At 62.7% G+C, this 26,880-nt stretch overlaps 6 protein-coding genes across 12 annotated transcripts in view; 2 read left to right on the top strand and 4 right to left on the bottom strand.

Annotated features, from left to right (window-relative positions):
- Positions 1 to 430: 430 nt before the first annotated feature.
- CHMP1A (charged multivesicular body protein 1A) lies at positions 431 to 3,954 on the bottom strand. Of its 2 annotated transcripts, XM_058846190.1 has the most exons (7): positions 3,824 to 3,954; positions 3,631 to 3,650; positions 3,038 to 3,115; positions 2,651 to 2,797; positions 2,297 to 2,425; positions 2,019 to 2,206; positions 431 to 1,832 (listed from the first exon to the last, which is right to left on the bottom strand). In XM_058846190.1, the coding sequence occupies exons 1-7, from the start codon at positions 3,828 to 3,830 to the stop codon at positions 1,811 to 1,813; spliced, it is 591 nt and encodes a 196-aa protein (XP_058702173.1). In that variant the 5' UTR covers positions 3,831 to 3,954; the 3' UTR covers positions 431 to 1,810. The 2 variants fall into 2 exon arrangements, with proteins under 2 accessions (XP_058702173.1, XP_058702172.1); XM_058846189.1 differs by lacking the exons at positions 3,631 to 3,650; positions 3,824 to 3,954 and having other exon boundaries at positions 3,038 to 3,624.
- A 235-nt stretch (positions 3,955 to 4,189) lies between these two features.
- Positions 4,190 to 7,493, top strand: CDK10 (cyclin dependent kinase 10). The gene is made up of 13 exons (XM_058846188.1): positions 4,190 to 4,387; positions 4,494 to 4,566; positions 4,984 to 5,055; positions 5,150 to 5,252; positions 5,368 to 5,449; positions 5,798 to 5,865; positions 6,065 to 6,117; positions 6,211 to 6,280; positions 6,360 to 6,419; positions 6,508 to 6,631; positions 6,712 to 6,851; positions 6,951 to 7,003; positions 7,086 to 7,493. The coding sequence occupies exons 1-13, from the start codon at positions 4,220 to 4,222 to the stop codon at positions 7,181 to 7,183; spliced, it is 1,164 nt and encodes a 387-aa protein (XP_058702171.1). The 5' UTR covers positions 4,190 to 4,219; the 3' UTR covers positions 7,184 to 7,493.
- Positions 7,494 to 7,858: 365 nt separating this feature from the next.
- Positions 7,859 to 9,084, bottom strand: SPATA2L (spermatogenesis associated 2 like). The gene is made up of 2 exons (XM_058846256.1): positions 8,737 to 9,084; positions 7,859 to 8,659 (listed from the first exon to the last, which is right to left on the bottom strand). Exons 1-2 carry the CDS (start codon positions 9,082 to 9,084, stop codon positions 7,859 to 7,861), a joined length of 1,149 nt encoding a protein of 382 aa, XP_058702239.1.
- On the bottom strand, positions 8,949 to 13,554 carry VPS9D1 (VPS9 domain containing 1). Of its 2 annotated transcripts, XM_058846244.1 has the most exons (16): positions 13,402 to 13,554; positions 12,914 to 12,986; positions 12,742 to 12,834; positions 12,480 to 12,642; positions 12,094 to 12,205; positions 11,891 to 11,953; positions 11,665 to 11,717; positions 11,500 to 11,587; positions 11,279 to 11,364; positions 10,729 to 11,189; positions 10,456 to 10,585; positions 10,184 to 10,377; positions 10,030 to 10,111; positions 9,788 to 9,892; positions 9,500 to 9,612; positions 8,949 to 9,085 (listed from the first exon to the last, which is right to left on the bottom strand). In XM_058846244.1, exons 1-15 carry the CDS (start codon positions 13,516 to 13,518, stop codon positions 9,537 to 9,539), a joined length of 1,896 nt encoding a protein of 631 aa, XP_058702227.1. In that variant the 5' UTR covers positions 13,519 to 13,554; the 3' UTR covers positions 8,949 to 9,085; positions 9,500 to 9,536. The 2 variants fall into 2 exon arrangements, with proteins under 2 accessions (XP_058702227.1, XP_058702226.1); XM_058846243.1 differs by having other exon boundaries at positions 12,480 to 12,834.
- Positions 13,555 to 13,641: 87 nt separating this feature from the next.
- On the top strand, positions 13,642 to 21,364 carry ZNF276 (zinc finger protein 276). Of its 3 annotated transcripts, none has more exons than XM_058845817.1 (11): positions 13,642 to 13,800; positions 15,012 to 15,324; positions 15,426 to 15,478; positions 16,032 to 16,562; positions 17,310 to 17,388; positions 18,469 to 18,549; positions 18,852 to 18,962; positions 19,037 to 19,112; positions 19,475 to 19,592; positions 19,833 to 19,932; positions 20,587 to 21,364. In XM_058845817.1, exons 1-11 carry the CDS (start codon positions 13,656 to 13,658, stop codon positions 20,870 to 20,872), a joined length of 1,893 nt encoding a protein of 630 aa, XP_058701800.1. In that variant the 5' UTR covers positions 13,642 to 13,655; the 3' UTR covers positions 20,873 to 21,364. The 3 variants fall into 3 exon arrangements, with proteins under 3 accessions (XP_058701800.1, XP_058701802.1, XP_058701801.1); XM_058845819.1 differs by having other exon boundaries at positions 16,062 to 16,562; XM_058845818.1 differs by having other exon boundaries at positions 15,015 to 15,324.
- Positions 21,365 to 21,412: 48 nt separating this feature from the next.
- FANCA (FA complementation group A) overlaps positions 21,413 to 26,880 on the bottom strand; it is a 32,289-nt gene continuing 26,821 nt past the window's right edge. For 2 of the 3 annotated variants that reach the window (XM_058845816.1, XM_058845813.1), the window contains 8 exons: positions 26,620 to 26,732; positions 25,777 to 25,918; positions 24,687 to 24,749; positions 23,401 to 23,509; positions 22,961 to 23,036; positions 22,478 to 22,619; positions 22,039 to 22,128; positions 21,413 to 21,549 (listed from right to left, as the gene is read on the bottom strand). In XM_058845816.1, the coding sequence (XP_058701799.1) occupies positions 21,442 to 21,549; positions 22,039 to 22,128; positions 22,478 to 22,619; positions 22,961 to 23,036; positions 23,401 to 23,509; positions 24,687 to 24,749; positions 25,777 to 25,918; positions 26,620 to 26,732 (843 nt within the window). In that variant the 3' untranslated portion in view covers positions 21,413 to 21,441. The remainder of the gene's footprint in view (positions 21,550 to 22,038; positions 22,129 to 22,477; positions 22,620 to 22,960; positions 23,037 to 23,400; positions 23,510 to 24,686; positions 24,750 to 25,776; positions 25,919 to 26,619; positions 26,733 to 26,880) is intronic. The other variant, XM_058845815.1, reaches the window with a different exon arrangement.

Consider the following 26,880-nt stretch of genomic DNA (forward strand, 5'->3'; position numbering starts at 1 on the left):
CCCTCCTCCCCGTCCCTGGCAGTGAGGTTGCTGTGGCAGGATGGGTGCGGTGACAAGCCCAGGGTCTCCCCTCGGGGGTCCAGCTTGTCCCCACGAGGGCTGGGGGACGGTGCAGGGAGCTGAGTTCCAGCTGCTCCGAGCTCCTGCTCACTCTGGTCCCTCCGGTTCGGCCGTGTGAAAGGGACAGGTCCCCGCAGGAGTGGTGACAGTGGGGGAAGGGGGAAGGATTCACCCTCCAGAATCCCCAGAGTGGCTACCCCGAGCCAATTCCCGGCTCCTGGATCTGCAGGGGCTCTGGGAACAAGAGCCAGTCCCTTCCTCCTCCTCAGCTCCAGGGCAGCCCCCTGGCACCAGGTCCTGTCACAGGGTGGGGACACGATGAGACACTGGGGACCCCCGTCTGCATCCACAGCCCCAACACACACCGGGGTGTTCAGAGATTGTTTATTTAAACACACAGAAGGGCACGGACACCGTTCGGGGAAAAAGAAGGCAAAAAAGACGAGCTTAAAAAAAAAACCCCAACCCAAATGAAACCACCCAGAGACAGCCCGGGGAGAGGGACAGGGGGCAGGGCTGGAGCCCCCAGCGCCACGGGGACACCATGCAGGGAGCCAGGCACAAACCCCCAGGGTCCCCCGGCTTCCCGCCCGGCCCATCAGGAGGTGGCACAAGATCCAGTGCTCTGCTGTAGCCCAAAGCCACCTCCTCCTCCTCGGCGGCAAGGAAGGCTCTGTGTCACCAGCCACACGCTCCAAGGCCACTGAACTCAGGAAAAATAATCAACGCAGCGGGAAGCGTTTGTGCAGGGGAGGCGGCCCCCGTGACATTCCCCCAGAGGTGAAAGTTCCTCCTGGGAGACCCAAAGGAAACGGCGCTTCCTTCCTGGAGAGCTTCCAGCAATCCAGCAGCCCCGCGGTGCCGGGGATGGCGCGGGAGGGGCACGAACAGCTCCAGCCCCGAGGGAAGGTGACAAGGGACAGGGACGAGCAGCGGGAGGGGACACGGAGCGCAGCCCCCGTCCCCAGCCCGGTGCCAGCAGCGAGGGGGCAGAGGGTACCCAGGGACGAGGCACAGGGATGGAGACAGAGCTGCTCCCGGGATGGTTTTGCGTTCCCTGTCACACCCACCCAGCAGGGGGACATTCGGGGACGTGGCTGCAGCCAGTCCCAGTGCTGGACATGGGTCCCCACTGGTCCAAACTGGCAGTCAGCGCCGGGATAACCATTTCCAGCTGGCAGTGCTTGGGGAATGTGTGGATCGACACGCACAGGGCTGGGCGGGGGGCGTTCCAAAGGGCACTTCGTGGTACGGGGCTGGGGGTGTCGGCCCGGCGGGACACGGAGCAGCAAAGGGCACAGGGACAGTGACAGCGAGGGAGGGGACACCCCGCTGTCACCGCCCCTTCCTGCAAGGCACCGACCTCCCCAGATGCACAGCCGGGCACAGAGCCCTTCCCGCGGCTTCTCCTGCTCCTCCCAAACAGCTCCCGAGGAACTCGGCCCACAGCTCAGCTCTGGGCAGGGACAGGGAACAACAGAGGAGTTGGGGAGCAGCATCCAGAGCCCAGGAAAATCCCCTTAGTGTTCTGTCAGCAGCGGGATCCGGGGCTCTGCCGGGCAGCACCCCCAGACTGAGCCCCCCACAGTCCAGCACAGCGTTCCTCGGCCGGGATTGCTGCCGGCTCAGGGAGGAGCTGCCACCCCCGAGGAGTCCCGAGGCAGGGGGGGCTGGGGACGTGCTGCGGGGGCGGCGGGGCCGGGGCTGCGGGAGGGGGTCCCGGCTCCACCGCTGCCGTCCACGGGAGAGCTCAGTTCCGCAGGGCAGCCAACCTGGAGGGCACAGCATGAGAGGGGAGCGAGGTCAGGGCGGCAGGAACAGCTCGGCTCGGGAGCAGCTGCAGCCAGCGTGTCCAGGGAACTCCTCTGAGCCCCCAGGAAGGGCCAGCTCTTTCCCATCACGCCAGTGAGGGACCCTGGGAAGCACTGGAACTATCCAGGAACTGGGAGAGAACCAACCTCCGGGACAGCTGGTCCTCCTGGGAGCGGACAGAGCTCTCCCCCACGGCCGAGGCCCCCTCGGGCAGCTGGTTGAGCTGGTCCATGATCTCCAGCCCGTTCTCCTCGGCGATCTGGACGATCAGGCTGTCCACCTGCTCCTGCGGCGTGCTCAGCGTGGTGGCCGAGCTCATGGAGTCCTCCATGACCTGGGACAGACACAGCTCTGTCACCCTGCCCTGACCCCCCATCACCCCACCCTCGCCCCACCCTCTCTCTCCTGGGTGCCTGGCACTCACCGACGTGTGAACATCCAAATTCTGCACCTGCTGCTCGAATTTATCCATCACTGCCGACACCTTCTGCAGGTCCATGGAGCTCAGGGCCTTGTCCAGAGCCTTGGTCACCTGTGCCATGTTTTTTGTCACCTGCAGGGGGAGATTCCTTCAGGGACGCTCTGAGGGTCACACACAAATCCAAGCACCGTCCTGACCCCATCCAGGTAGGATGAACCTGCCTGAGCGGGTCTGAGCCCACCGGGAGCCCCAGTGGGGTCATTTTGGGGGATGGGAGAACCTGTGGTGGTTGGAGGCAGCAGGAGGGGAAGCTCCAGGTGGGGCTGGAGCTCCCAAAGCCCTGCTGGAGGCTCTTACCCCCTTCATGGTGACGGCTGTCTGCACCTTGGAGGCCACGGCGTCCACCCTTGACGCCATCCGCAGCCAGTTGAGGCCCTCGTTCTTTTTGCGGATGGCGTTCTCGGCATAAACCCGGGCACACTCCACGTTCTTCTGCTGCAGGGCCTGCCCACGGAGAGCTCGTGCTCAGAGAGCCCCCAGGGCTGCACAGCGGCCCCCGCTGCTCCTGCTGGATGGGCTCCCAGCAGGAAACAGCTCTGGTGTGATCCCAAAGCTGGGAATGGCCCAGAGCAGGAATAACGCCCCCCTCGTGTCGCTGGCTGTGCCCCGTGCCCCCCGCAGGGCCAGGGAGGGAATTCCAGCGGCCCCACAGGGCTGAGCAGCAGCAGGATCAGCCCCACACACCTTCTTGACTTTGGCTTGCTCGGCCTTGGAGTCCTTCTCAGCTTTCTTGGAGAGCTTCTCCAGCTGCTTGGCTGTGAACTGCGGGAAGGAGCGGGAGAGCAGCGGGATCCAGCGGGGCAGGACCGGGCACAGGCAGGGAATGCTCTGGGCTGGAAGGGACCTCAGAGCCCATCCAGTGCCACCCCTGCCATGGCAGGGACTCCTTCCACTGGCCCAGGCTGCTCCAAGCCCCATCTAACCTGGTCTTGGACACTTCCAGGGATGGCACAGCCAGAGCTTCTCTGGGCACCTGTGCCAGGGTCTCCCCACCCTCCCAGGGTGAATTATCCCAATATCCCATCCATCCCTTCCCTCTGGCACTGGGAGCCATTCCCTTTGTGCCACCGTGCCAGTGCCCTCCTGTCCCCCCCACCTCTCACTGCCCGCCCCTCTGCCCGCGGCGTTCCGGTCCCCCCGCGGCCCGGGGCCTCCTCCCGTCCCGGTCCCGCCACCGGAGCCCCGATGAGGCCGAGCCAGCGGAACTGCCACCGAGACTCTCCCGGGACCGGCGATAGGGGCCGGAAAGGAGGCGGAAGGGGCTCCGCTGCTCTCACCTTCAGCTGGAAGAGCGTGTCTGGAAAGGAAGGAGAGCACAGGCTCAGCGACACGACCGGGACCGGGTGACCGGGAACCCCGCCCGGGGACACACGTCCCGGCCATCAGTCCCGGCTCTGACCCCCAGCCGCACCCCTCAGTACCCGCCCGAGCCCCACCGGGAGGCGCCGGTACCCCCCAACCCCCCGGTACCGTCCATCCTGCCCGCCGCCGCTTCCGGGTTCTGCCGCCGCTTCCGGGTGACGCTGACGCTACTTCCGGGGTGCGCGCGCTGAGTGTCGCGAGACCGACGCGGCGGGGGAGGTCACGTGGACAGCGGGAACCCTGGGGGGGAGGGGTCGGAGCGAAGGGGCGGGGCCGAGATGAGGCGGAGCCAATGGGGGCGGGGCAGGGAAGAGGCGGGGTCAATGGGGGCGGGCCAGGGAGGAGGAGGGGCCAATTGGGGCGGGGCTATGCCGGGACAGGGTCGTTATTGGTTCCTCCGTAGCAACCGTTGCCAGAGGCTTAATGCGAGTGGGCGGGGCCTGCGGGTGGGCGGAGCCTGCGGCAGGATAATACCCGGCGTGCGCGGGATTCGCCATCGCCGACATGGCGGCGGCTGAGGCGGGACCGGCACCGGAATCGGGACCGGCACCGGAATCGGGACCCGCACCGGAATCGGGACCCGGGTCGGGACCGGCCGAGCCAGAGCTGGAACCCCTGCGGCTGCGGCGACTGCGGGGCGACGGCTTCTTCGAGGTTCCGGCAGCCGATCGGGTTGGTGCAGCGGGTCCCCGGGGGTGTGAGAGCGCTCGGGGCCGGCGGGGGTCCCGGTGAGGAGCCCTCGAGGCGGCACCTCCCGGACGCTGCTCTTTGGTTTCAGCTGGGGCGATGCCGCAGCGTGAAGGAGTTTGAGAAGCTGAATCGGATCGGAGAGGGCACGTACGGCATCGTGTGTGAGTACGGGCAGTACCCCCCGGGCCGGGCGGCTCCCGGTGCGCCGGGGCCATGCGGGACCGGGAGGGGATCTCCGAGTTCATCCCGTTCCACTCCCTGCCGTGGGTAGGGACGCCTTCCACTGGATCACATTGCTCTGTCCAGCCTGGCCTTGGACACTTCCAGGCACGGGGCTGCCACAGCTTTTTCGGGCAGCCTGTGCCAGGAGCTCACCACCCTCGCAGGGAGGAATTCCTTACGGATAATCCCATCTAAGCCATCTCTGCCAGTGGAAAGCCATTCCCCCGTGGGGAATCCCAGCTCCCCGGGTCGGCAGGGGCCAGATTCCCCCCTGCAGCTGAGCTGGGGAGCTGAGGGGCGGTCGGGACAAACCCAGGTGTGTGTCCTGGTGCCAAGGTGGCCTGTGCTGTCCCCAGACCGTGCCCGGGACACGCTGACCGACGAGACGGTGGCGCTGAAGAAGGTGCGGATGGACAACGAGAAAGATGGTAATGGAGGAGCGGGGGGAACAGGGGCTGCTCTGTCCTGGCTCTGGCTCCTGGCCATTCCTGCAGCTCCGCTGTTCCTCCTTCCCTCCTACAGGAATGCCCATCAGCAGCCTGCGGGAGATCACCCTGCTCCTGCAGCTCCAGCACCCCAACATTGTGGAACTGAAGGAGGTGGTTGTGGGAAACCACCTGGAGAGGTAAGAGTCCCCTGTCTGTCCTCCCTCTGCCTTTCAAACCTTCCTTGGAGCCCTCAGCCACCTCAGCACACAAACCTGTCCTGGGGAGGCTCTGACCTTACCTTCTCTCCAACAGCATTTTCCTGGTGATGGGATACTGCGAGCAGGACCTGGCCAGTCTCTTGGAGAACATGCAAACACCCTTCTCAGAAGCTCAGGTACGGGGTGGGGCAGGATTTGTGTCCTGACAGGGTGCTGCCATTCCTGCCATAACATGTGGGCACCATGAAGGGCTCCCTAGGCCTTGAGCTGGGGGATTCCAGGGATTCTGATGGAGCCTGGGCTTTGCTGACTCTCAGTAAACCCTTCAGGGACTTCCCAGGCTGGGTTTGGGGCTGGAGCAAACTGTCAGGGAAACAGAACTGGGAGAAAATGCCCACCCAGAACCCCCTGGGAGGACACAGGGATGGAGGGACTGCAGGACACCCCGGTGGGTTTGGCCTGCAGGGGTTTGTGCAGTCAGTGCTGCTCCCACAGAGGCCACAGCTCCTGTCCTCTGTCCCCAGGTGAAGTGCATCATCCTGCAGGTGCTCAAAGGCCTTCAGTACCTCCATGAGAACTACATCATCCACAGGTGGGAGTGGCAGGATGGAGCTGGGGGACAAAGGGGACGCCTTGCACATCATGAGAGCAGGCAGCACCATCAGGAGCGGCTCCTGGTGGGGCTTTGGTGCCCCTCAGCGTGGGAGCACCGGCAGGGCAGGGAGGCCATGGAATGACGGGAGTGGATTTTGCTTGTGGTCTCTCACCTCCAGCTGCTCTGTTTCCCACAGGGACCTGAAGGTCTCCAACCTGCTGATGACCGACAAAGGCTGTGTGAAGATAGGTGAGTCCCAGCACCTGCATCTGGCTGTGGCTGCTCTGTGCCATGAGCAGAGCTCAGAGCTGGCTCCCTCCTGACCCTGACTCTCTGTTGCAGCTGATTTTGGCCTGGCACGCACCTATGGGATGCCCCCTAAGCCCATGACCCCCAAAGTGGTGACTCTGTGGTGAGTGGCTGGTGCTGGGGTGGGTCCTCCCAGCAGGACAGGCTTGTGCCAGCTCTGCCACCGAGTGTCCCCTGTGCAGGTACCGCGCACCAGAGCTGCTGCTGGGGATGACAACCCAGACCACCAGCATCGACATGTGGTAAGGGGGGGATGCTGAGGCTGCCTGGATGGAACTGGGGGGCTGCAAACTGCAGGGGGATCACTGGAGAGGCTCCTGTGCTCCACAGGGCTGCTGGCTGCATCCTGGCCGAGCTGCTGGCACACAAACCGCTGCTGCCAGGCACCTCTGAGATCCACCAGATCGACCTCATCGTGCAGCTCTTGGGAACACCCAACGAGAACATCTGGCCAGTGAGAGCTCCCTGCCCATTCTCCCTGTCCTTTCTCCCTGGCTGCTCCCCTGGCCCCTCCTCACTCTGTGCTTCCCCCAGGGGTTCTCCAAACTGCCACTGGCCACCCAGTACACCCTGCGCAAACAGCCCTACAACAACCTGAAGCACAGATTTCCCTGGCTCTCGGAGGCTGGGCTGCGACTTCTCAACTTCCTCTTCATGTACGACCCCAAGAAAAGGTAAGAGCAGGCAGGATGTGGGGTGGGCAGGGCAGGGAACCAGCCCCACGCTGTTCCCCAGGCTGGGGTAGTCCCTGCCACTTGCCCTTGTCCTTGCAGGGCCACAGCCAAGGACTGCCTGGAGAGTTCCTACTTCAAGGAGAAGCCTTTGCGTAAGTACTCCCCTTCCTGGGGCAGGGCAGGACCTGGGGAGGCTTTGGGCCCTGCTGACCCCCGTTCTGTGCCCCACCACAGCCTGTGAGCCGGAGCTGATGCCCACCTTCCCACACCACCGCAACAAGCGGGCGGCCGGCACGGCAGCGGAGAGCCAGGCCAAGCGCAGCAAGCCCTGAGCTGTCCCATGGGAACAGGCGTGATGTGTCCTGGCTGAGGAGGATTCCCTCAGCCCAACAGTCCCAGTACCCCACGGGGCTCCATCCGTTCCCAGGACGGCTCCCAGCTCCATCTCCACGTGAAGGATGGGGCAGGCTCTAGTCTGGGGCTGGGTGAGCGTGGCTCTGGGCCCAGGAGAGAGGAGAGATGGGGCCTGGGGATGCCCAGGCCTGGCAGGATCAGTCCTATCCCATGGGGTCCTGGCTTGTGCTGTCTGTGGGGGGAACCCCAACTCTGTCATCAATAAAAGCATCTGGCAGTGGCAACTTTGGGAGAGAGTGACCTCATTCTCTGCTGCCAACAAGACTGGGAGAAGCTGTGCCTCTGTTCTCCTTCCTCTGGGGACAAGGAGACCTTCATGACACCCCAGGTTCCGCCCCAATTTATGTAGATCCCAGGGAGGCAGGAGCTGCTCCTGCAGGGTGCTGTGCTGTCACCTATCACTGCAGCCCGTGCCCCTGGACCAGGCATCTTTGTCCCCCTCCCCAGGACACAACACCCCATGCTGAGGCAGCCACTTTACTGATGCACTGAATAATTTACAGGAGCAGGGCCCGGGCACCGTGGGCTGCCAAGTCCGGGTCCCTGTGCGGAGCCGTGGCCGTGCCCATCCCTTCCCACAGGCAGCAGCAGTGTCAGGAGCGGGGTGCAGAGCTCTCAGCCAGCAGCATGTCCAGCTCTGTGCGCTGCAGCCAGAGCCGCTGCTGCCGCTCCCCGCGCAGCTCCTGGCCGCGGTGCCGGCTGCGGCAGGCGTGTCCCGCGGCGCAGCCGCCGCCGTGCAGCTGCCGGCAGGTGCTGCAGCAGTACGAGGGCAGCATGCCCCGGCGCAGGCACGAGTGCAGCTGGTAGCAGGGCAGCTCTGGCGTGTCCTGGCGGGAATCCTGGGGACTTCTGCTGGTCGCCACCAGCTCCTGCTCTGGGAAGAGGTGAGAGGAAGTGTCCGGATCGGCGCTGCCCACAGGCTCTGGCCCAAGTGTGCCATCGCAGCGTCCCCAGCCCCTCGTGGGCACATCCTGAGGGTCCCTCCACAGCGCTGGGGGAGCTGTGTCCTTGCCCCCCACGTCCTCAGGGCTGTCTGGCATCTCCCGGTAGAGATCCACACTGTCGTTGCAGTCGGCAGCCGCCCTCTGCTGCTTCCCCAGGTCCTGCAGGGTCTCCAGGCACCCCTTGGCACCCGTGGCTCCATGCCGTGCCTCCAGCAGCTCCTCGGCGTGGGGCCGCCGCAGCTGCGGTGCCAGCTCTGCCAGGATCTCACACTCCAGGCGGCAGGCGAGGAAGCCGACAGCAGCGGCGATCAGCACGGGCCCCGGGGGCAGCCGGGCCACGGCCAGGCGGTGCCGGTCCTGCCGCTCGTAGCCCAGTCGGCCCAAACTCCGCACCAGGTCGGCTTCAGGGAGCGCTGGGCGCAGCAGGTGCACGTAGGCGCCGGAGAAGGTCTGCAAGGAGAGCGGGGAGCGTGGCTGGAGCTGTCTGGGTATCCCCACACCCTCCCCTTACCCCCTCAGGGCCTCACCTGGATGGTGCCGAACTCCCGGCGCCAAGGGAAGAGGTAGAGGTTGACGGCCGCCAGCTCCAGCAGCCGGAAGGCGCCGGCCAGGCCCCGCAGCGCCAGCCCGGGGTCGCGGTGGTCCCGCAGCCCCCGGGCCAGCAGTGCCAGGGCATCCTCCTGCAGGGCCCCCAGCAGCGCCGGCTCCCGCTGCAGCCGCTGCCGCAGCCGCTCCGCCACGGCGGGGCCGGGGCAGGTCCCGGCGGGGCCGAACTCCCGCTCCAGTGAGCGGCGGTACTCCCGGTGGAATTCCTGCCGGAATTGCTGCGCGTAGTCCTGCCGGTGCTCCTGCCGCAGCGCCGAGCCTGCACACATCCTGCGGGTACAGCAGCGTGAGACCCCGCCCTGGTGCCCCGGCACCCGAGGTGAGACCCTGGCACCCCCTCCCAAACCGGTGAGGATCCCCCGGACACAGCCCGAGCTCCGGAACTCCGCTCCTCCGAGGCCTCCCCGGCACCTCCCTGCTCCCAGTCCCGCCGGTGTCGCTCCCCGGCCCTGATTCACCCCCTTTCCACCCGCGAGGCCTCCCGGTGCTCCCACCCGACCCTGGTTCCGCCCCGGTCCCGGTTCCCCCCGCCCCACCTGCCGCTCCCGGCCGGTCCCGCTCCCTTCGCGCCCGCACCGGGCCGGGACGCGCGTGCCGCCCGTAGCTCCGCCCACGGGGCGGGGCCTCTCCCGCGCCACAGCGCCCCCTGGCGGGCGGGAGGACCCGCGGGGGCGGCAGCAGCACCTGGCCGGGGGTGTGGGGGTCCCGCGCCGCCCCCTCCTCACTGCAGGGACTCCACGTAGGACAGGGCGCTCTGCAGGGACGTCAGGCAGTACCCCTCCTCCCCGATCAGGTACCTGTGCGCACACCCATCACACGGCTGGGACGCTGCCATGACCAGCACACCGTGGCATCCGCCACCCCTCGACCCTGCTGCTGTTCCGACCCCCCTCCCGCCCTGACAGCCCTGTCCCGGGAGGGTGACGGTGTCCTGAGCCCAGTGGCTGCATGGCCCAGCACCCTGGCACGTACCCCTCATGGATGAACTCCTCCAGGGCAGCACACTCGGAGAGCAGCTGGGGCAGCCCCGTCTGCAGCACCACGTAGGACAGGATGGGCAGCAGGTCATCTGCCCCGCTGTGACAACAGGGCCATCACCCACGGTGGCCACAGGGACTGCTGCCCCATCACCGAGCCGGCCACAGGAGCCGCAGGAGCTCCCCTCGCTGCCCATCCTGCGGTGCGTGGCCGAGGGACGCGGTTCCTGTACTCACATGGCGGCCGTGGCGAGGCTCCGGCTGTCCCGGCTGCCGCAGTACTCCTCGGCACACTCGCAGATGCCCCGCAGGGCTCGCACTGCGGCACAGGGCGGCTGTCAGGGTCACCGCCAGCCCTGAGTGCCCTCCCCACAGCCCCATCTCCGCTCACCGATGCACTCCAGCTTCCTGCGGGGACAGGTCTCCAGCGGGATGAGGCGCAGGTCCTGCACGGCCGAGGCGTACGCGGGGCGGCCGGGGGCGGGTGGGAAGAGGCGTGAGGCCAGCCCCATGTCGGCGGGGCTGGCGTGCCGGTGCCGCTCCATGCTGCGTGCCAGGGCCGCCTCGCGGGGCTGCAGCACCGTCCTGCGGGCACAGAGGTGACAAGGAGGGTGCCAGGAGGGGGTCAGTGGGTCTCGGACCCTCCAAAGCGGGTCATGGTACCTGTAGAGGGCCAGGAGCGGGGCCCAGAGTGGGGGGAAGAAAGCCTCCTCCAGGCAGGCCAGGCACTGGTCCTTGCCGGCAGCGGTGCCGAGCCCCTCGAAGGCCAGCAGAGTCAGAGCCAGCAGCCTGTCTGGGAAGGGCGAGTCACACAGCACGCTGACACCCCCTGTCCTACCCACACTGGGACCCCCCATCCTGCCCACCCTGCGCCCCGAGCCCAAACGGGGTGCAGGAGAGCCCCCCGTCCACCCCACTCCCTCAGCCGTCCCTCACCCATGGCATTGTGGATGTCCCTCACGACGCCCTTCAGCAGCTCCGGCAGCGCCGCATCCTGCCCGGAGCTGGCCGGGGGCTCTGCGGGGGCCCAGCCCTCGGGGGACGCCAGGAACCGCTCCAGGTCCTCGAAGGAGCTTTCCCGGGGGGTCTCGGGGGGCTGGGTGGGCCCCGGGGCGCCGCTGTCGGCCAGGGGGGTGCTGGACTGGCTGTGCCGCAGCGCGGCCGGGCCGTGCTCGGGCACCGAGAACATGCAGTGCAGGCTGCGGGACGCTCGGAGCCGGCGGCCCCCCGGCTCGGAGGGCAGCGAGGAGCCCCCCGCGTCCAGCGACAGGAAGGACAGAGCCGAGGGGGAGGCCGGGGAGGCGTCGGCGGGGCCGCGGCTGACGGCGGGGTAGAGCCGGGCGTACACCGCACACTGCAGCCGCCGCAGCAGCTGCGTGATGGGGTGCTCGGGGCAGCTGTGGGCAGAGGGATGGGGTGGGCGGGGGGCACCGGCAGCAGCTGCAGCCCCCTCGCTCTGGCAGGGCCGTGCCCAACCCAGCACTACCTCAGGAGGCAGGAGAAGAGCCCTGACACCACCGAGAGATCCGCCGGGCTTCGCTTCAGCTGCGCTTTCCACTGCCTTGGCCAGTCCTGGGGAGTGTCCGGGGCTGGTTGTGGGGATGGTGCAGCGCCCTGCCCCATGGCACAGCCTCCTGCCCCACGGCACAGCCTCCTGTGCCACAGCACAGCCTCCAGCCCTGCCAGCAGCCCCTGGCACACACTCACATAGTCCTGCTCGTACTCAAGGATGGCAGCGTAGAGTGCTCGCTGCTCCTGCTCCTCGGGGGTGAGGGCCACGCTGCTGGAGAACCTCCTGGGGACACCCCGGGCCAGTGAGGGCACTGCTGGGTGTCCCCACAGCTCAGGGTCCCTGCAGTGCTCCCCACTCACCGGTTGGCCGCCTCCTGCAGCCGCAGCCGCCGCTCCTCCATCTTGCGCTGCAGCTGGGCCAGGCACAGTTAAGGGTCCGGAGCCACCGCCGTGCTCACCCAATGCCCTTCACCCTCCTCCACCCCCAGCTGAGAGCCCAAAGGCCTGCATGGGGTCAGTGACACCCAGGAGAGGGCAGAGGCTCTGCTGGAGGCAGCTCTTAGAGCAATCCCAAAGGGAAGGATACGGTCTCCTCCCGGGCCTTGGCGATCACCAGGTTCTCCATCATTTGCCGCTGCAGGGACAGCGTCTGCGGAGCAGGAGGAGAGATGGGAACGTGCACCCACATGCCATGGCCACCAGCGGGGAGTGGGGGTCCCCCAGGGACCCTCTCCCTGCCTGGCTGCCGGTTCCATCCGGCTCCCAGCTCCTCCCCAGCTCCCCACTTGCCAGGGATGTCTTCTGCACGGCCTGGCTTGGGTTCAGCCGCGCCACCCGCGCCTCATAGGCCGCCTTCAGCTTCTGGTTCTGCAGGGAGGCCTCCTCCAGCGGGGTCAGCTCCCTGTAGGAACAGCCTCAGCACTCGCCACAGCACACAGGACACGTGCCAGGACCACATCCTGTTTCTTCACCCCCCAGGCAGGCATGGGGCCACCACCAGTCCTTGTGTTGCAGTTCTTGCCAGACCTCATGTCCCAAACCCCTCGTATTTGAACCCCCCATGTTCTACCTGCTGTGTTCCAGCCTCCCACGTCCCAGCCCCTGTATCCCAGTCCACATCAGCCCCACATGCTGCACCGTTCTCTGTCCCAGTTCCCATGTCCAAACCCCCGTACTTCCGTGCGCTCTGTGCCTCAGCGATCTGCAGCTTCTGGAAGATCTCCGGGGGCAGGAATGGCGAGAGCTTCCCCCCCTCGTCCGAGCAGACCCGGCGGTGCCTGGGGAGGGGCGCAGGGCCCCCACCTTGCTCCTTTGCAGCCGGTTTCACCTGGGCTTTCCCTGGGGAGGGGGGCAGGACAGGTCGGCTGTGCCTCACCACCAGCCTGACCCTGCGGGGGCACCCAGCTCCCCAAAACGGGACCCCCACCCCTGACTCACCCAGCGCCGCTGCGATGGATTTGACCCTCTCCAGGCACTGCTCCGCCAGCTTCAGCAGCTTTGGGGTGTCAGGGGTGACCCCCTCGCTGTTCTCTGTGGGGAGGGTGTGTTGAGGTCGCTGCAGGATTCCCACCTTGGTTCCGCGGGCTGGGGGCAAGGGGTGCTGCCTTACCTGTGCCTGCCGCCTCCTCCTGCAGGGCCTGGGCGATGAGGGTGATGCTCTTCAGGTACTCCACGTAGGCCTCCTGCCAAAGTGGGGGCTGAGCAGGGACCCCCGCGGGTGGGGGAGCTCGGGAACCCCCCGGCCCCGGGGGATCGCAGCTCCGGGTCCGAACGGGAGGCGGGGGGAGCCCAGGGGTCAGAGCGGGGCGTGAGTCCGGGGATGCGGGGGGAGCCCCGGGATGCGGGGGGAGCCCCGGGATGCACGATGAGACCGGGGGTGCAGCCCCGCGGCTGGGGGTGAGGCCGGGGGACGCAGCCGGGAGATGCGAGGGGAGCCCAGGGATGCAGGCGAAGGCGAGGATGCGGGGGGGAGCCCAGGGATGCAGGAGAAGGCCGGGGATGCAGGTTGAGCCCGGGGATGCGGGGGGAGCCCCGGGGGTGCAATCCCGGGGATGCGCCTGAGCCCGGGGGTCCCTCCCGGGCCGTCCCCGCTCTCACCCTGGTCCGCCCGGCGCTGTCCATCCCCAGGGCGCCGCTCGCTGCCCTCATGGCTCCCTGCAGCCCGCGGCCCCCCCGGCCCGGCGCGGGCCCCTCGCCGCCCCCCGGCGCGGCCATGGCCGCGGGGCCGCCCGGAACGGCGCGCTGGGGCCGCGGGCGCGCCCGGAGCGCGGCGGGACGGACCGGGCGCGGCGGGTCCCCCCGGCCGGCGGGGGCGCTGCGGGCGGGCGGAGCCGCCGGGCCCGGCGGGGACGATGAAGCGCGATCGGCGCGGGCGGTTCCTGGCGGCCCCGGGCGGCCCCCGGGCCCCCCCCGCGCCCCGCCGGACCCCCGGCACGGCCGCCCGCGGCACCGAGCCCGCCGAGCCGCCCGCGGCCACCGCCTGCGCACCGGAGGCAGGTGAGGCCCGAGCGCGGGGACCGGGGCGGGGGGAGCGGGGGCACGGCCGGAGTCGCTTCTCCGGGGCCGGAGTCGCTGAGGGACCAGCGGCGGGACCGGCCGCCGCCGGGACGGGCTGCGGGGACCGGGTACGGGCGAGCCCGCGGTGTGGCGGGGCTCCCTCCGCACGGCCGGGGTCAGAGCCCTCGTCCCGGGGCTCGGTGCCGAGCGGGCGGCAGGTCAGAATTTGCCCGTTTGTGTGGAGTTTCTTCCCCCCGAAACACCGAGCATCCTGCTGCCGGTAACCGCAAGGTAAGGAGGAATCCGGGGAGGGAGAGCGGGGGAAGCTCCCGCTATCTCGGGGTGCTCGGCCGCTGCCTGCTCCGGTTTGGGGGTTACCGGGACCCTCGCTCCATCACGGCTTGAGTGTGGTCGGGACGCTCCCGCCGTCCTGTTCGGGGTTTGGGGGTGTCGGAGCCATCCCGCTCGGGGCTGGCTGATACCGGCTGTGCTGCGGCTGGGGCCGCCGATAAGCGGGACCTCCAACGGCCCCGCTGGGCGCCGTGACACCGGCGCTGCCCCGCCACACCGGGGACACGCGGGACGCTCACAAACGGGGGGTTCAGCCCCCCAGGACATTCCCCCAGGAGGGGCTGCCCTGTCCCGCCGCCCCCGCGGGGTGTGGTGAGACCCCCATCGCTCCCCAGGCCGCCCGGGTGGTCCCGGCAGGAGAGCCCGAGCACGGCTGGCTCGGATCAGGGCGGGGAAGAGGCTGTGCTCAGGGTTCCCTTCGCACTGTCGGGGATCAGCAGAGGGATGGAAATTATTCCACAGAGTGGGGATGTCGCAGGTCAGTGAACCGGGTGACACTTTGCATCCTGCCCCGCTCTTCTGGGTCGGGAGCTGCCCCACCCCAGGGCTCTGCTGTGGAGCTGAGGAATGGCACAGCCAGCACTGGCAGCCAAGGGATTGCTGTGAATATCTGGGAGAGAAACATCCGGGAAGAGCTGCTGAAACCAAGGGATGGCATTGGCAGAATCCCAGAACACCACAGCACGGAGGAGGTTCTGCCACTGGGACAGTGGGGCCAGAAGGGCTGATTTTGGGTCAGAAGGGTCTTTTCCTGCTTGTATTTCCCATGCTTTGCTGAAGGCAGGGCTAAGGAGGCAGCTGGGATGAGGGGCAGGGAAACACCTTTGGATTCCTCAGCAGACACATTTGCTCCTCCTCAGCAGGAGTCGGCAGAGCCCTGAGCACCGGCTACTGCCGGCTGTGCCACGGCAAGTTCTCCTCGCGGAGCCTGCGCAATGCCTTCGGGAAGGTGCCCGTGCTGGGGGAGAACTCGGAGAAGCAGCGGCGAGTGGACCAGGTGTTCTTCGCCGACTTCCAGCGGCTGGTGGGTGTGGCGGTGCGGCAGGACCCCGCGCTGCCACAGTTTGTCTGCAAGAAATGCCATGCCCAGTTCTACAAGTGCCGCAGCGTCCTCCGGACCTTCATCCAGAGGGTGAATGCCTCGCCCACGGGCCACGCCAAGTCCAAAGGAAAGTACGTGGCCTTTCTTGCCTCCCCGGAGCAGCGCCGTGCCGTGCTGCCGCGTGGTCCCTCCGTGACCCCCAAATCCCACTGTGCCGCTCTGGTTTTTGCAGGAGCAGCGGGGTCCAGGCGCAGCCGGGTATGGAAGGAGGTGCCTCCTGCCTGGGTGAGTGCCCACTCCCCTTTTCCTTCTGCCACAGCACCAGCGGAGGGCTGGGGTTGATGGGTGGTGAGAAGTGACCGCATCCAGAGGGGTTCTGGCGTCCTTTGACACGGCTGGTTATGGTTGTCCTTCCTCCCTCTGGCTTTCCAGGAGAATCCTCACCTTCCTGGGCTGGGCCCAACAGGCAGAGGCTCACCTGGGGGTGGGAAGAGCAAGCAGAGCAGATTTGGGCGGCAGTGCCAGGCCTGTCCCAGCTGCTGTTGGACACTGGGAACAATTGGAAATGCCTTTTCAGCTGTGAATGATGGAGGGAGGTGGTGGAGCTACTGTCCCTGGAGGTGCTTAAGGAAAGAGCGTGACAGTGCTCTGCTCTGGCTGACTGGGTGGTGCTGGTCATGGGTTGGACCCAGTGATCTCAGAGGTCGTTTCCAGCCTCAGTGGTTCTGTGATCCTGGCAGGCGCTCCAGCCCTTTGGGCTGGCTCCCACCTGCCTTCTGGGACATCCCTGGGGGAACAGATCCACATCCCTGTCCCCTCGTGTCCCCTCCGTGCCCAGGCCTGACTGTGCTGCCTCTCCCCTTGCCAGTTGACCTGATCACGTCCAGCCCGCAGTGCCTGCACAGCCTGGTGACGTGGACACACACACACGCCGGGAGCTGCGCCTCGGTGCCGGGGCTGCGGAGCGTGCTCTCCTCCGAGTACTGCGGCATCATCCGCGCCGTCTGGGGCTGCGGGGACGGCCACGACTACGTCATGGACACGGACTCGGACTGCAGCTCCGTGCTGCTCGACAACGCCTTGTCCGTCAAACGCGAGTGGAGCAAGGGCACGGCGCAGCAGCGCTTGACTGACAACGGGGCCGGGGCAGACGATGCCGAGGCCGTTCCTGCTCCCAAAGCCCAGCATGCTCCAGTAAGGACAGCTCCTTGCCAGCAGCCCGCCAACAAAGGGACCACGGCGGTGCCACTGAATGTGGAGAACGAGCCGCCCCAGGACAGGGATGGGTCTCCCTCGCAGCTGGACAGCGCAGCCTCCGTCCGGGAACAGCCCCTGCCGCAGCCCGTCTCCCCACTGAGCACTGCCACAGGTAAGGGATTCGCTTCCTGATCTCCCTCCCATCCCTCATGGGATGGACAGGGAACTGGAGAAGTGGCTCAGGGAGCAACAAGGGGCTGGGCCCTCTCCTTGGAGACTGCTGTTCCTCATTGAAGGCACAGATCCTTCTGGGAAGTGCTTAGAGATTGACCCCTGATCAGGGAGGAGGATGCTGAGCCGTGAAAAGGGACAGGGGAACACAGGGTCATACTCCTGTGTGCTGTTCCCCCTCTGACAGAGGGGAGACCCTGCTGCCAGGCTCTTCCTGGGGATATGGAATGGCCACTGGTTCCTCAGCACCACGTTTGCCAGATGTTTCTTTCGGCTCAACCCTGAAGTTGGGTTTCCCTGCTGTGCAGCAGCTGATGCTGAATCCTTCTGTCCCTGAAGGAAAACTGCTGAGTGGGTTTGGGCTGGGTGCACTGCCTCAAACACCACTTCCAGAAGAAAGGGATTAACACCCATTTTGAGTTCCAGAAGTGGGGCTGTGTTTAGCTCCAGCACCCACAGGAGATGTCAGCAGCTGGGACTTGCCTGGGGACAAATCTTTCAGTTACAGGTGTCGCAGGAAGAACCAAAAGCTGCTCCTGGGAGCTGCAGGGTCAGGGTGGAGCACAGGGAGAGCCGTTTCTGGGCAGAGGGGACAGTTTGGTTTAAGCAATCTCTGATTGCTCCTCCTCGGCCGCCGTGGGTCCGCTGCTTTTCCTTGTAACTCACCGTGTTCTCCTTCATTCCCTAGGACAGTTGAGTGGGAAGCAGGTTCTGTCTGCAACGTCGGATGAGCGGGTAAAAGACGAGTTCAGTGACCTTTCTGAGGGGTGAGAGAAGAGTGGGTTTAAAATAGCCTAAATGTCTTCTTTGCCAGTGGGAACTCCCCAGCCTGGAGAGCTCTTTTCTCCACCAGCGCCGGGGGCTCGGAGCGGTGGCTCTGCCGCAGCCGTCACGTAGCTCATGGCACTGAGGCTCTGAGCTCCCCCTGTGCTCTGGGGGGTTTGCACACACGTGTGCTCCGTGTTTGTGGGCTGCTTCCAGCAATCCTGGTCCTGTTTTGTCCCCTCTCTGTGCTGGGGAAGGAGCTGTGCCCAGAGCTGCTGCTGCAGCCCCTCAGCCTCCAGGCAGTTCCCTCCGCGGCCGGGGCTGCGGGAGAGCAGCGGGAGTGGGAATGCAGGCCCGGGGTGGCACGTGGAGAAACCACCCTGTCTGCTCCCAGGAAGAGCCATTAACTGGGAAACAGGAGCAGGAGGGACCTGGCAGCTCCACAGTCTGCTGTGAGCAAGGATTTGGCTCAATCCAACGCAGGTGTTTGGAATGGGGCTGTAAATACACGAATCCAGGCATTCAGAGTCTAAAGGGCCAAGTGCAGTGACTCCAGTGTCAGCTGAGCCTGTCAGCTGTCACATTAAAAGGGCCACAACAATTAATTGCCTATTTCCTATTTTCAGGAATTAATTGCTTCTTGTACGGCTTAAGGCCTAAAAGGAGGAAAAAGTCCAAATGTGGTTGTTAAATTTGAGGGAGTACAGAATGACCCACAGCTTCATTAACCTGCACCAGACTATTATGTGACATTCTTGCTCCACAAAATTCCTTTTCCCAGTGGAGGAAGCGGCAGCCACATCCCTCAGCCATGAATAGATCCTTTCAGTAACAGCCGTTTTTTTGTTCTCCTGACAGTGGTTTGATTATTCTTGCAGAGATTTAGCCCTAAAAGGACCTGGTTTGGGTCTTTGCTGTGTTCACCGGCGCTGTGTTGGCTTGGGGAGAGGATGGGGAGGAGAACACGTGGAGCAGCTGCTGTGCTGTGCTGTGGGGGAGATGGATGTGCTGGGAATGGGGAACTGCTGGTGCCCAGGGTCAGCCCGAGGTCACGTTGGTAAAGGACAGCTTCTCTCTCCCAGGGACTTCTTGAGCGACGATGAAAGCGAGAAGAGAAATGTGCAATCTTCAGATGACTCCTTCGAGCCTTACCCCGAGAAAAAGTGAGGGGCTCTCAGGGTGGGTGGGGGGCTGGTGCCCACCTTCATGGGGCCAACATGTCTTTCCTTATGGCTCTGCTCCCTACACATTCCTGGGGTCACAGAGATGTCCCCAAGCTCCCCACTTGGTTAAATTGGCTGGGCCCTCATCCCCAGCCTGGTACAGCCACAGCCCAGCTTAGGTACCTGGGGCTGTGTGTGCTCCTGCTCTGGCAGGTCACAGCCAGGTGTAACAGCTGGGGACACTCTGGTGGGTCTAAAACCAAGATCAAGTCTTAAACCACTGTCCTGGTTCTTTCTTGGAGGGTTTCTGGCAAGAAAAGCGACAGTAAAGAAGCAAAGAAGGTGGAAGAGCCCAAAATAAGGAAGAAGCCGGGACCTAAGCCAGGCTGGAAAAAAAAAATCAAATGTGAACGGTAAGGAGAGTCTGTCAGGGCTGGACTGGGCCACGGCCCCATGCCCACAACTCTTCACACACCTCTGCTTGCAGGGAGGAGCTGCCCACCATCTACAAGTGTCCTTACCAGGGCTGCACCGCTGTCTACAGAGGGGCTGATGGCATGAAGGTGAGCTGGGGCTCTGCTCCTGTCCCACACCGGTAGCTCCCAGTACTCTGGAGCCACTTCCATGTGAGCAGAGGATCCCTGATGGGAGTTTAATTGCCCACCCTACACTGCAGGAGGCAGTGAGCCACTAAAAGGAGCCTGCTGAGAGTCCTGGCCTTTTCCAATCTGCTCTGGCTCTCCCCGTTTCTCCTGGAAGCCTGCCACTGGCTCACAGCAGCCCTTGGAACAGGCTCCACCGTGTCCAGCTAAAGCCCCTGCTGCCAGGGCTAGATTGGGATACAAATCCTGGTTTTGCACGTGGTGGTCTCGGTGTTTGGGGATCCCCACTGTTCCCTGTCAGAAGCTCTGTCCTCACTTTGCAGAAACACATCAAAGAGCACCACGAGGAGGTGCGGGAGCGGCCCTGCCCTCACCCCGGCTGCAACAAGGTGTTCATGATCGACCGGTACCTACAGCGGCACGTCAAGCTCATCCACACAGGTGTGTCCTGCAGCTGACAGCTCACAGACACCCAGGGCCTCGTGGCACCCTCCTTGGAGGTGCTGGGGCTCTGGGGGCACAGGGAGCTGCGTGCCTGTGAGCACGGAGCAGGCTCTTGTGCAGGGGACACGAGGCTGGGGAGGGGTTCAGACTCCCACAGTGAGCTCGGGCAGCTGTGTGTGCGGGGCACATTCCAGGAACTGGGCAGAATCCATGACTCTCTCCTGTTTCCCGTGGCAGAGGTACGGAACTATATCTGTGATGAGTGTGGACAGACCTTCAAGCAACGCAAACACCTCTCGGTCCATCAGATGCGGCACTCAGGAGCTAAGCCCCTGCAGTAAGTGATTCCATCGGGGATCAGAGGGATCAGTCACTCACCCTGGCACAGTAATTCTGGGATACAAACCCTGCCTGGAGCTGGCAGCATCCTGGCTGGATCACTTTAAACAGAATGAATGAGGAGAGGGTCACAGAGCACTTCTGCTATGAGGAAAGGCTCAGAGTGCTGGGTGTGTTCAGCCTGGAGAAGATTCCAGGGAGACCTTAGAGCCCCTTACAGTGCCTAAAGAGGCTGCAGGAGAGCTGGAAAGGGACTTGGGACAAAGTCCTGGACTAACAAGGGGGAATGGCTTCCCACTGCCGAAGGGCAGGGTTAAATGGAGTATTTGGAAGTATTGGAAAGATACTCTTTCCTGTGAGGATGGTGAGGCCCTGGCACAGGGATTCCCAGTGTGAATTCCCCATCCCCATCCCTGGAAGTGTTCAGGGCCAAGTTGGATGGGGCTTGGAGCAACCTGGGACAGTGGAAGGTGTCCCTGCCCTTGGCAGGGGGTGGGATGGGATGTGCTTTAAGGTCCCTTCCAACCCAAACAGCTCCGGGATTCTGTGATTCCATGAAATGTCCGTTCCCAGCACCTGCTCCAGCCCCAGCGCTCTCCGTGGCTGAGCGAGGCAGCACGGGCTGGTGCTGAGCCCCCTTTGCCCTTGGCAGGTGTGAGATCTGCGGGTTCCAGTGCCGCCAGCGCGCGTCCCTCAAGTACCACATGACCAAACACAAAGCCGAGGCCGAGCTGGAGTTCGCCTGCGACCAGTGCGGGAAGCGCTTCGAGAAGGCCCATAACCTCAACGTCCACATGTCCATGGTGCACCCTCTGACCCAGACTCAGGACAAAGCCAAGCCGCTGGAGCCGGAGCCCATCCTCCTCCTCACTCCTTCAGGGACTGCGGAAGGCCAGGGGGTGAAGCCAGAAGTGACTGCACAGCCCGAGCCCACCTGAGGGCACGGGGACGCGCTCCCAGCCCAGCCCCGTAGAAGCCGTACGGCAGAGGAGATTTTTAATCTTCGTTTTAGTCTCCCAAAGAACTCCGTGGATTTAGCTTCAGCTTGCTCAGAAAAGGCTTGTTCTCATGCAGTGATTTCCATGCTCACGTCTGATTCAGCAGTGTTGTACTAAGAGTGTCTAATCCCAGGGGAAGGGACGTTGTTGGCAGCACCCCCTTCGTGTCCCCAGCCCCACGCACACGTTGTAGAAACCAAGTTGGCCACAGCTGTTCCCTGCCTGCACAGAGGTGCCCCCAGGGGCTCGAGGGGGACAGAGGACAGTGGGACAACTTTGAGGAGACATTTTGTTTTGGAAAAGAAGAAAAACAAAAAAAACAACAACATAATTATGATTCCCAAAGCAAGTCTAAACTGAAAGTTTGTAACCTACTTTTTATTGTAACGAGAGCTTCATGGTTATGCTTGTAATAAATTATTTACAAAGTAATTTGAAAAGAATGGCCCAGGTGGGAAGGGTGGCTCCTTGTGTTAGGTGGAATTGAGGTGTTGGGCTGAGTCCATTGCTCAGAACAGTTCCAGCTCTTCCTCCAGCTCCATGTCCACAGCAGGCCGTGAGAAGTGCAGAAGGGTGGCTGCCAGCTCTGGGTCGAGTCCTTCACAGGCGCTCAGGAGCTGGGGAGAGGGCAGGGAGCCAGTTTAGATCTGCTCCTGCTTCCTCCAAGCCAGTTCCAGCAACACCGGGGCAGTTTGCTGCCTTCTCAGCCAAGCACAGGCAGAGGAGGGGGAAACTTCCACTCGTGGCTGTTCCTGACAATTCCCCCAGAGCGAGCGGGAATGGCCACACGAGGGCAGGGTTTGATGTGCTGGGAACGGCGGAGGATGTGGCCATGGCACCGGCTGAGCACCAGCGGCTGAGCACCGGGTGTGCCCCTGCTCCCGGGTGGGTCAGGGAGGCACAGAGCAGCCCCAGGTGCGTCAGGGAGGCACAGAACAGCCCCAGGTGGGTCAGGGAAGCACAGAACAGCCCCAGGTGGGTCAGGGAAGCACAGAGCAGCCCCAGGTGGGTCAGGGAAGCACAGAGCAGCCCCAGGTGGGTCAGGGAAGCCACAGCAGCAGTCCCAGCTCACACACTGGAAGAAAAGGGAGCAGACCTGCACGTACCGGCTGTGTGCTCCCAAAGCTCTGGGCAGGGCAGTGTGGGATGGCTCCCAGCAGGAACCGCCGGGCTGCAGAGATCAGCTCCAAGGGATCCTGCACGACACGGGAGAGACACGGCCATGGAGGCAAAACATCACCCTCAGCCCAGTCCCTGCTTCAGAAGAGAAGCAGGAGCCACAGCCCCACACCCAGGGCTGTCACAGCTCAGAGGGCAGGGGGGTGTTCAGGGTTTGGAGCAGCCCTGGCAGCTCCTCTGTCCCAGGGGATGAGGAACCTGCACGAGCTCCCTCTGCCAGGCTGGAGGGGCTTGGAGAAACCTGGGGTAGTGGAAGGTGTCCCTGCCCATTGCAGGGGGTGGAACAGGATAAGGTTTAAGGTCATTTCCAACCCAAACCATTCTGGGAGTCTATGATAGCAGAAAAAAAGTCCAGGCTTTGCTTACATGCTCTGTGAGGTCTTGATCAGACTGTGACAGGACTTGCCCTTCCACAAAGAGCTGGAGCAGCTGGATGTACATCTGGAGTGCCACGCTGAGGAAGGTGGGCTCCCGCTGGAGCAGCTCCCGCTGGAAGCAGGGTGTGAGGCTGGATGGGGTCATACACGGGCTCTGTTAGCTCACAGACACACACAGGCACAAGGCAAACACAGCTGCTGCTCTGCCTGTCTGATTCAACACTGCGTGCAGGGCCACCCCAGGAAGTGAAGTCAGCTCCAAACCCTTGTGTTTGTAAAGGCTGAAGGGACACTTGTAGCAAAGTTCTACAGCAAAAGGTACAGGGCTCCTCAGACAGCACCGTGCCCTGGTGAGGTGTTCTGTCCTGCACAGCTCAGGTGAGAGCTAACTCTGCTCCCCACAGGCCAGCAGTGCTGTTCCCTCCATCACCCACATCCCCCTCAGTCCCTCCCCAGCCCAGCTGGACGGTACCTGCAGAACGCCAGGGGCAGGAGCCGGGTGTGCCGGTCCGAGGCCGCGCTGCGCAGGACACGGCACTGCCCAGGGTCTGCAAGGACAGGGAGAAGCACTGAGCACCTTCAGAGGGCCTCATGTCACCTTTCATGCTCCTGGAGCAGCACAGGGGCTGCACAGTTTCCTTCCAGGCCAAATAAATACGGGTGCTCGGGGGTGGTGACCAGCACGAGAAGCAAGTTGTCCCCTCAGGCTTTCTCTACCAGCAGGAACAAGACTGAGTTCAGTTATTGCTGATCATCAGTTGGGTTTGCCATGCTCTGGGACAGAAGCAGGGTATTCTCAGCTTTCACACAAAGTGTTTTTTGTGCTGCTTCCAAAGGCCCAGCAGCCCCTTCTCACAGGGACACTCCAACCCAAGGGATGGGTCACTTCCAGCCCTTGGGGACAGGACTCACCTCTCTCTGCTGAATGGAAGAGAAGTGGCCAGGATGTGCCCCTCTCTTCCAGGCACTGCAGGATCTCCAGGGACCATTCCAGAGACGTCTGAAAATCCACTCCTTCCTGCTGTCAGAAAGGAGAGGTCTCGTTCCTCTTGGGCTGTGGTTGCATCAGAGCAGAAAGGGGCCCCCACAAGAGACTGCACATGAAGTGCTCTGCTAAAGGACCTTGGGGATTTACCCCAAGTCTTTCCCCTCACCTGGCAGCCTGGATTCCCCCAGGGGAATCTGGCACCAGAGCAAGGCAGTGCCTTCCTCACCAAACCAGGCCACCACAGGACGCTGAGAGAGGGGAAAGCTGCATCGTGGAATGGTTTGGGTTGGAAGGGACCTAAAGATCATTTCAATTCCACCCCTCTGTCATGGGCAGGGACACCTTCCACTAGACCAGACTGCTCCAAGCCCCATCCAACCTGGATTAACCAACAGACCACTGCACATCTGCATCCACCCCACTAGAGAAGCTTCTGTCCCCTCTAACCTTCCTAGTGACAACACATCTCGGGATTATTGTGGGGTTTCTTTCTTCATTACTCATTTCACATGGATTAACCTCCCAGCTCTGTCTGCACAAGATGTTTCTCTCCTCCCTGGCTCTTCCCCCAGACTCTCCCACGGGCAGACTGAGACCAAATGGTTATTTTTGCCTTGAATCTGCTCCCTGATCCCATCTGTGAGGTGACTCCCCAAATGGCTGCACTTCAAAGCTGAGGTGACAGCAAAGGGACAGAAACAAGCCTTCACAGGCAGCAGGATGCTCAGGGCAGGCAGCTGCTGGAAGCAGTCTGTCATCTTTGCTCCTCCACTAAATCACGTTAAACCATTTGGAAACTAATGTTCCTCCTTCCTGGGCAGCCCTTCTCCCATGAAGTACCACATTCCAGCCTGAGGAAAAACATCATCTGACAGATGTGAGATGCTACACAAAAGCTGAGTGAGATACGAGGTTCCTGCACTACCTGGGAGGTGTAAAGTCTGAACAGGAAACTGAAAATAATAAATCATCCAGGAGGAGAAATAAAAGTAGTGAAAGGGGAGATAACGTCAGTGAGAGGAAAACACAGGTTTAATCTGATGGGAACAGAAGGGCTTTCAGCAGCCTTGTCTGGGGTGTTGCTGATCCCTTCCTCCTGGCAGAACAAGCTCCCAGCCTTCCCAGGGCTGCTACAAAGTGTTTTTGGGCAGCAAACCAAGCTGATCAGACACATCCAGTGTCATGAGAATTCCCCCCGGGCTGAACTCACCTTTGGTGCTATTCTGGCTGAGATGAGATCCAGGAGTGAGAAGAACAGCAGAGCAACGAGGAGCTGCAAGGAAAAGAGGCTGCCTGTTAGTTGTGCCTGGAGTGGTGACTTGCAACTTGGCCTTTCCAGTCAGGGAATAGAAACATTTCACCAGGTACCTTCCCAGACTGGACCTGGATGAACCACAGAGTGTTTCACCTGCTGGGACCTCAGTTACCCCCAGCCCTCCCACGGTTCTCAGTGCCCCTGGTACCCTCCAGGAGTTCTGAGGTGAAAGCTGCAGTTATTCCCCATGTGCCAAGTGCACCCAGTGACTCCTGACTGGCAGTTTCTGGCTCCAGACCAGTACAAACAGTGGAGGAGGAATAATAAAACCCCCAGAGTAAACACGAGGCCCAGGTTCTGCTTCAGCACTGTCACCTGTGAGCCTCTGGCACAGGGACACTTCCCATGCTGAGCTCTGACCCTGGCTCTTCCCTGGAAAATCAACAGCCAGAGCTGCCAGGCAGCAGCGCAGCTTCCTCCTCAGCAGAGCCCTCCAGAGAATTCCCCTTGCACTGAGGTGACAGGCAGAGCCATTTCCTGGACCAGGCTTGGGAAAACCCTCAGGAAATCTGTCTCTGGGAATCCCAGCACAGCTTCCCACAGCCCTTAAAATGCCTGCATTGCTGTCTCACAAACTTCCTGCATCTCCTTCACCTTCCAGCCAAGTTGCCCAAGCTAAAATCCACAAGGACTGCTGTTGTTGGAGGGAGAGGGAATCCTGGCATGCCACAGATGGAGCTCTCTGTCTCTGCAGGGCTCTCTCCAGCTTCAGTTTATAAAGCAGCTGTTGAACAGCCCTCCCAGACTTCACAGGAGCCAGTCTGGGGTAAAAGTTTAAGCCTGGAACAACTTTGCCTTCAGGATAAGAGTTTAGCAACTGGCAATTTACAGCCACCTTTTGTCAACTATCCACCAGCAAGATTTCCCAACAGGGATTCCCAGGGGTGCAGCACAGTCTCAGGACAACTTCTCTCAGTTAAAGACCTCCTATTTCTGGTTTTCAGGTGTAGGGAAGAACAGACCCATTAAATGCAGCCAGCCTTGCCTGCTCTGCGTCGGTCCCCAGCCTCTCCAGTGCCTGTCTCCCTCGTCCTCGTGGTGACTGCTGCAGGATGGCACCGTGGAGGAAGGCAGCTGAGAGCCAAGGAGGGTCAGAGACAGGGAAAGCTGCCCCTGAACAGAGGAACCTGGGAAACAGAACAAACATGCCATGGGTTTGCAGGTAAAAAAGGGGGAAAATATGGCTGTGAATGAGGAGGAAAGCAGGGACTTGGGAAAAGGTGCAAATCTGTGACTGGGACAAAAAAATAAATAATTCTCTTAATTTTGTTTTCCCTGTAGTTGGATGCTACATGGAGACAGTTATAAAAAAGCCAAAGTCTAGAAGCAGACAGAAGCATTATCAAATCTCTTTTATCAGCAGTTGGCCAGGCAGTAACTCTCTACTACAGAAGCATGTGATTATCACCTGCCATAACCTGCAAGGAGATTCTTACATAAATTCCCAGCTTCTGGAGAAAAGCTGTAGGGCACTGACAGACAGTGTGAGGTAAAGAGGGAAGCAAGCAGCCAGTGAGCAGCTTCAGGAGCCCAGATTCCCCAAATCCAGGGAGAAAAGGGTGTTGCAGCTCCCAGGAATGACTCAAACCCGTGCCAAGGCTTTTCCTAACCAGGATCTTCCAGCCTCCTCTGCAAAGCTTCTCTTGTCCTCATGGGGAAGCACTCTGACCCACATCATACACAGGGCCAGACTAAATCATTATCACGACCCATTTTGAATTTAAGCCCAACAGAGGAGTCTGTCTGGAGCTGTCCTGCAAGCCTCAGCCCCAGTGAGCATTCCATCCTCCAGGACAGCAGCTCCCCACTCCATCCCTCTCACACACACCTGGTACTTGAGCCATGCCAGCCCCTCAGTCTGTCCAGCTCTTGTGCAAGTGGAGCCCCAAAGAGTCTCTTCCACTGACAGCAAAGTCCTGGCTCCAGCCTTGGCCACCAAAACTGGGGACAAAGATGGAAAGCAGCAGCATTAGTGGTGGGGTGCTCGGTGCTTGGTTGCAGTCAGGTGCAGCTGCTCAGACAAAGGGGATTTTCCCCTCTCCTTAGTGAAGAAGCCCAAGCTGTACATGCACACATCAGAAATAGGAGA

The sequence above is a fragment of the Poecile atricapillus genome, chromosome 10, assembly GCF_030490865.1.
Source record: "Poecile atricapillus isolate bPoeAtr1 chromosome 10, bPoeAtr1.hap1, whole genome shotgun sequence".
NCBI lineage: Eukaryota > Metazoa > Chordata > Aves > Passeriformes > Paridae > Poecile > Poecile atricapillus.

Excerpts from the sequence above, each read along its gene's own strand:
- CHMP1A (XM_058846189.1), bottom strand. The coding sequence starts at position 3,271 with ATGGGGCTTGGAGCAGCCTGGGCCAGTGGAAGGAGTCCCTGCCATGGC. Across the intron at positions 2,426-2,650 it reads CAGCCGTCACCATGAAGGGG|GTGACAAAAAACATGGCACA; the intron begins GTAAGAGCCTCC and ends CTCCCCCTGCAG. Across the intron at positions 1,833-2,018 it reads GAGGACCAGCTGTCCCGGAG|GTTGGCTGCCCTGCGGAACT; the intron begins GTTGGTTCTCTC and ends TGTGCCCTCCAG.
- CDK10 (XM_058846188.1), top strand. The coding sequence starts at position 4,220 with ATGGCGGCGGCTGAGGCGGGACCGGCACCGGAATCGGGACCGGCACCG. Across the intron at positions 5,253-5,367 it reads GTGGGAAACCACCTGGAGAG|CATTTTCCTGGTGATGGGAT; the intron begins GTAAGAGTCCCC and ends TCTCTCCAACAG. Across the intron at positions 6,420-6,507 it reads ACCACCAGCATCGACATGTG|GGCTGCTGGCTGCATCCTGG; the intron begins GTAAGGGGGGGA and ends TGTGCTCCACAG.
- SPATA2L (XM_058846256.1), bottom strand. The coding sequence starts at position 9,084 with ATGTGTGCAGGCTCGGCGCTGCGGCAGGAGCACCGGCAGGACTACGCG. Across the intron at positions 8,660-8,736 it reads GGGAGTTCGGCACCATCCAG|ACCTTCTCCGGCGCCTACGT; the intron begins GTGAGGCCCTGA and ends CTCTCCTTGCAG.
- VPS9D1 (XM_058846243.1), bottom strand. The coding sequence starts at position 13,518 with ATGGCCGCGCCGGGGGGCGGCGAGGGGCCCGCGCCGGGCCGGGGGGGC. Across the intron at positions 10,378-10,455 it reads CCGCTCCTGGCCCTCTACAG|GACGGTGCTGCAGCCCCGCG; the intron begins GTACCATGACCC and ends CTGTGCCCGCAG. Across the intron at positions 9,613-9,787 it reads GAGGAGTTCATCCATGAGGG|GTACCTGATCGGGGAGGAGG; the intron begins GTACGTGCCAGG and ends GTGTGCGCACAG.
- ZNF276 (XM_058845817.1), top strand. The coding sequence starts at position 13,656 with ATGAAGCGCGATCGGCGCGGGCGGTTCCTGGCGGCCCCGGGCGGCCCC. Across the intron at positions 15,325-15,425 it reads CACGCCAAGTCCAAAGGAAA|GAGCAGCGGGGTCCAGGCGC; the intron begins GTACGTGGCCTT and ends TGGTTTTTGCAG. Across the intron at positions 18,550-18,851 it reads GAGCCTTACCCCGAGAAAAA|GGTTTCTGGCAAGAAAAGCG; the intron begins GTGAGGGGCTCT and ends TCTTTCTTGGAG.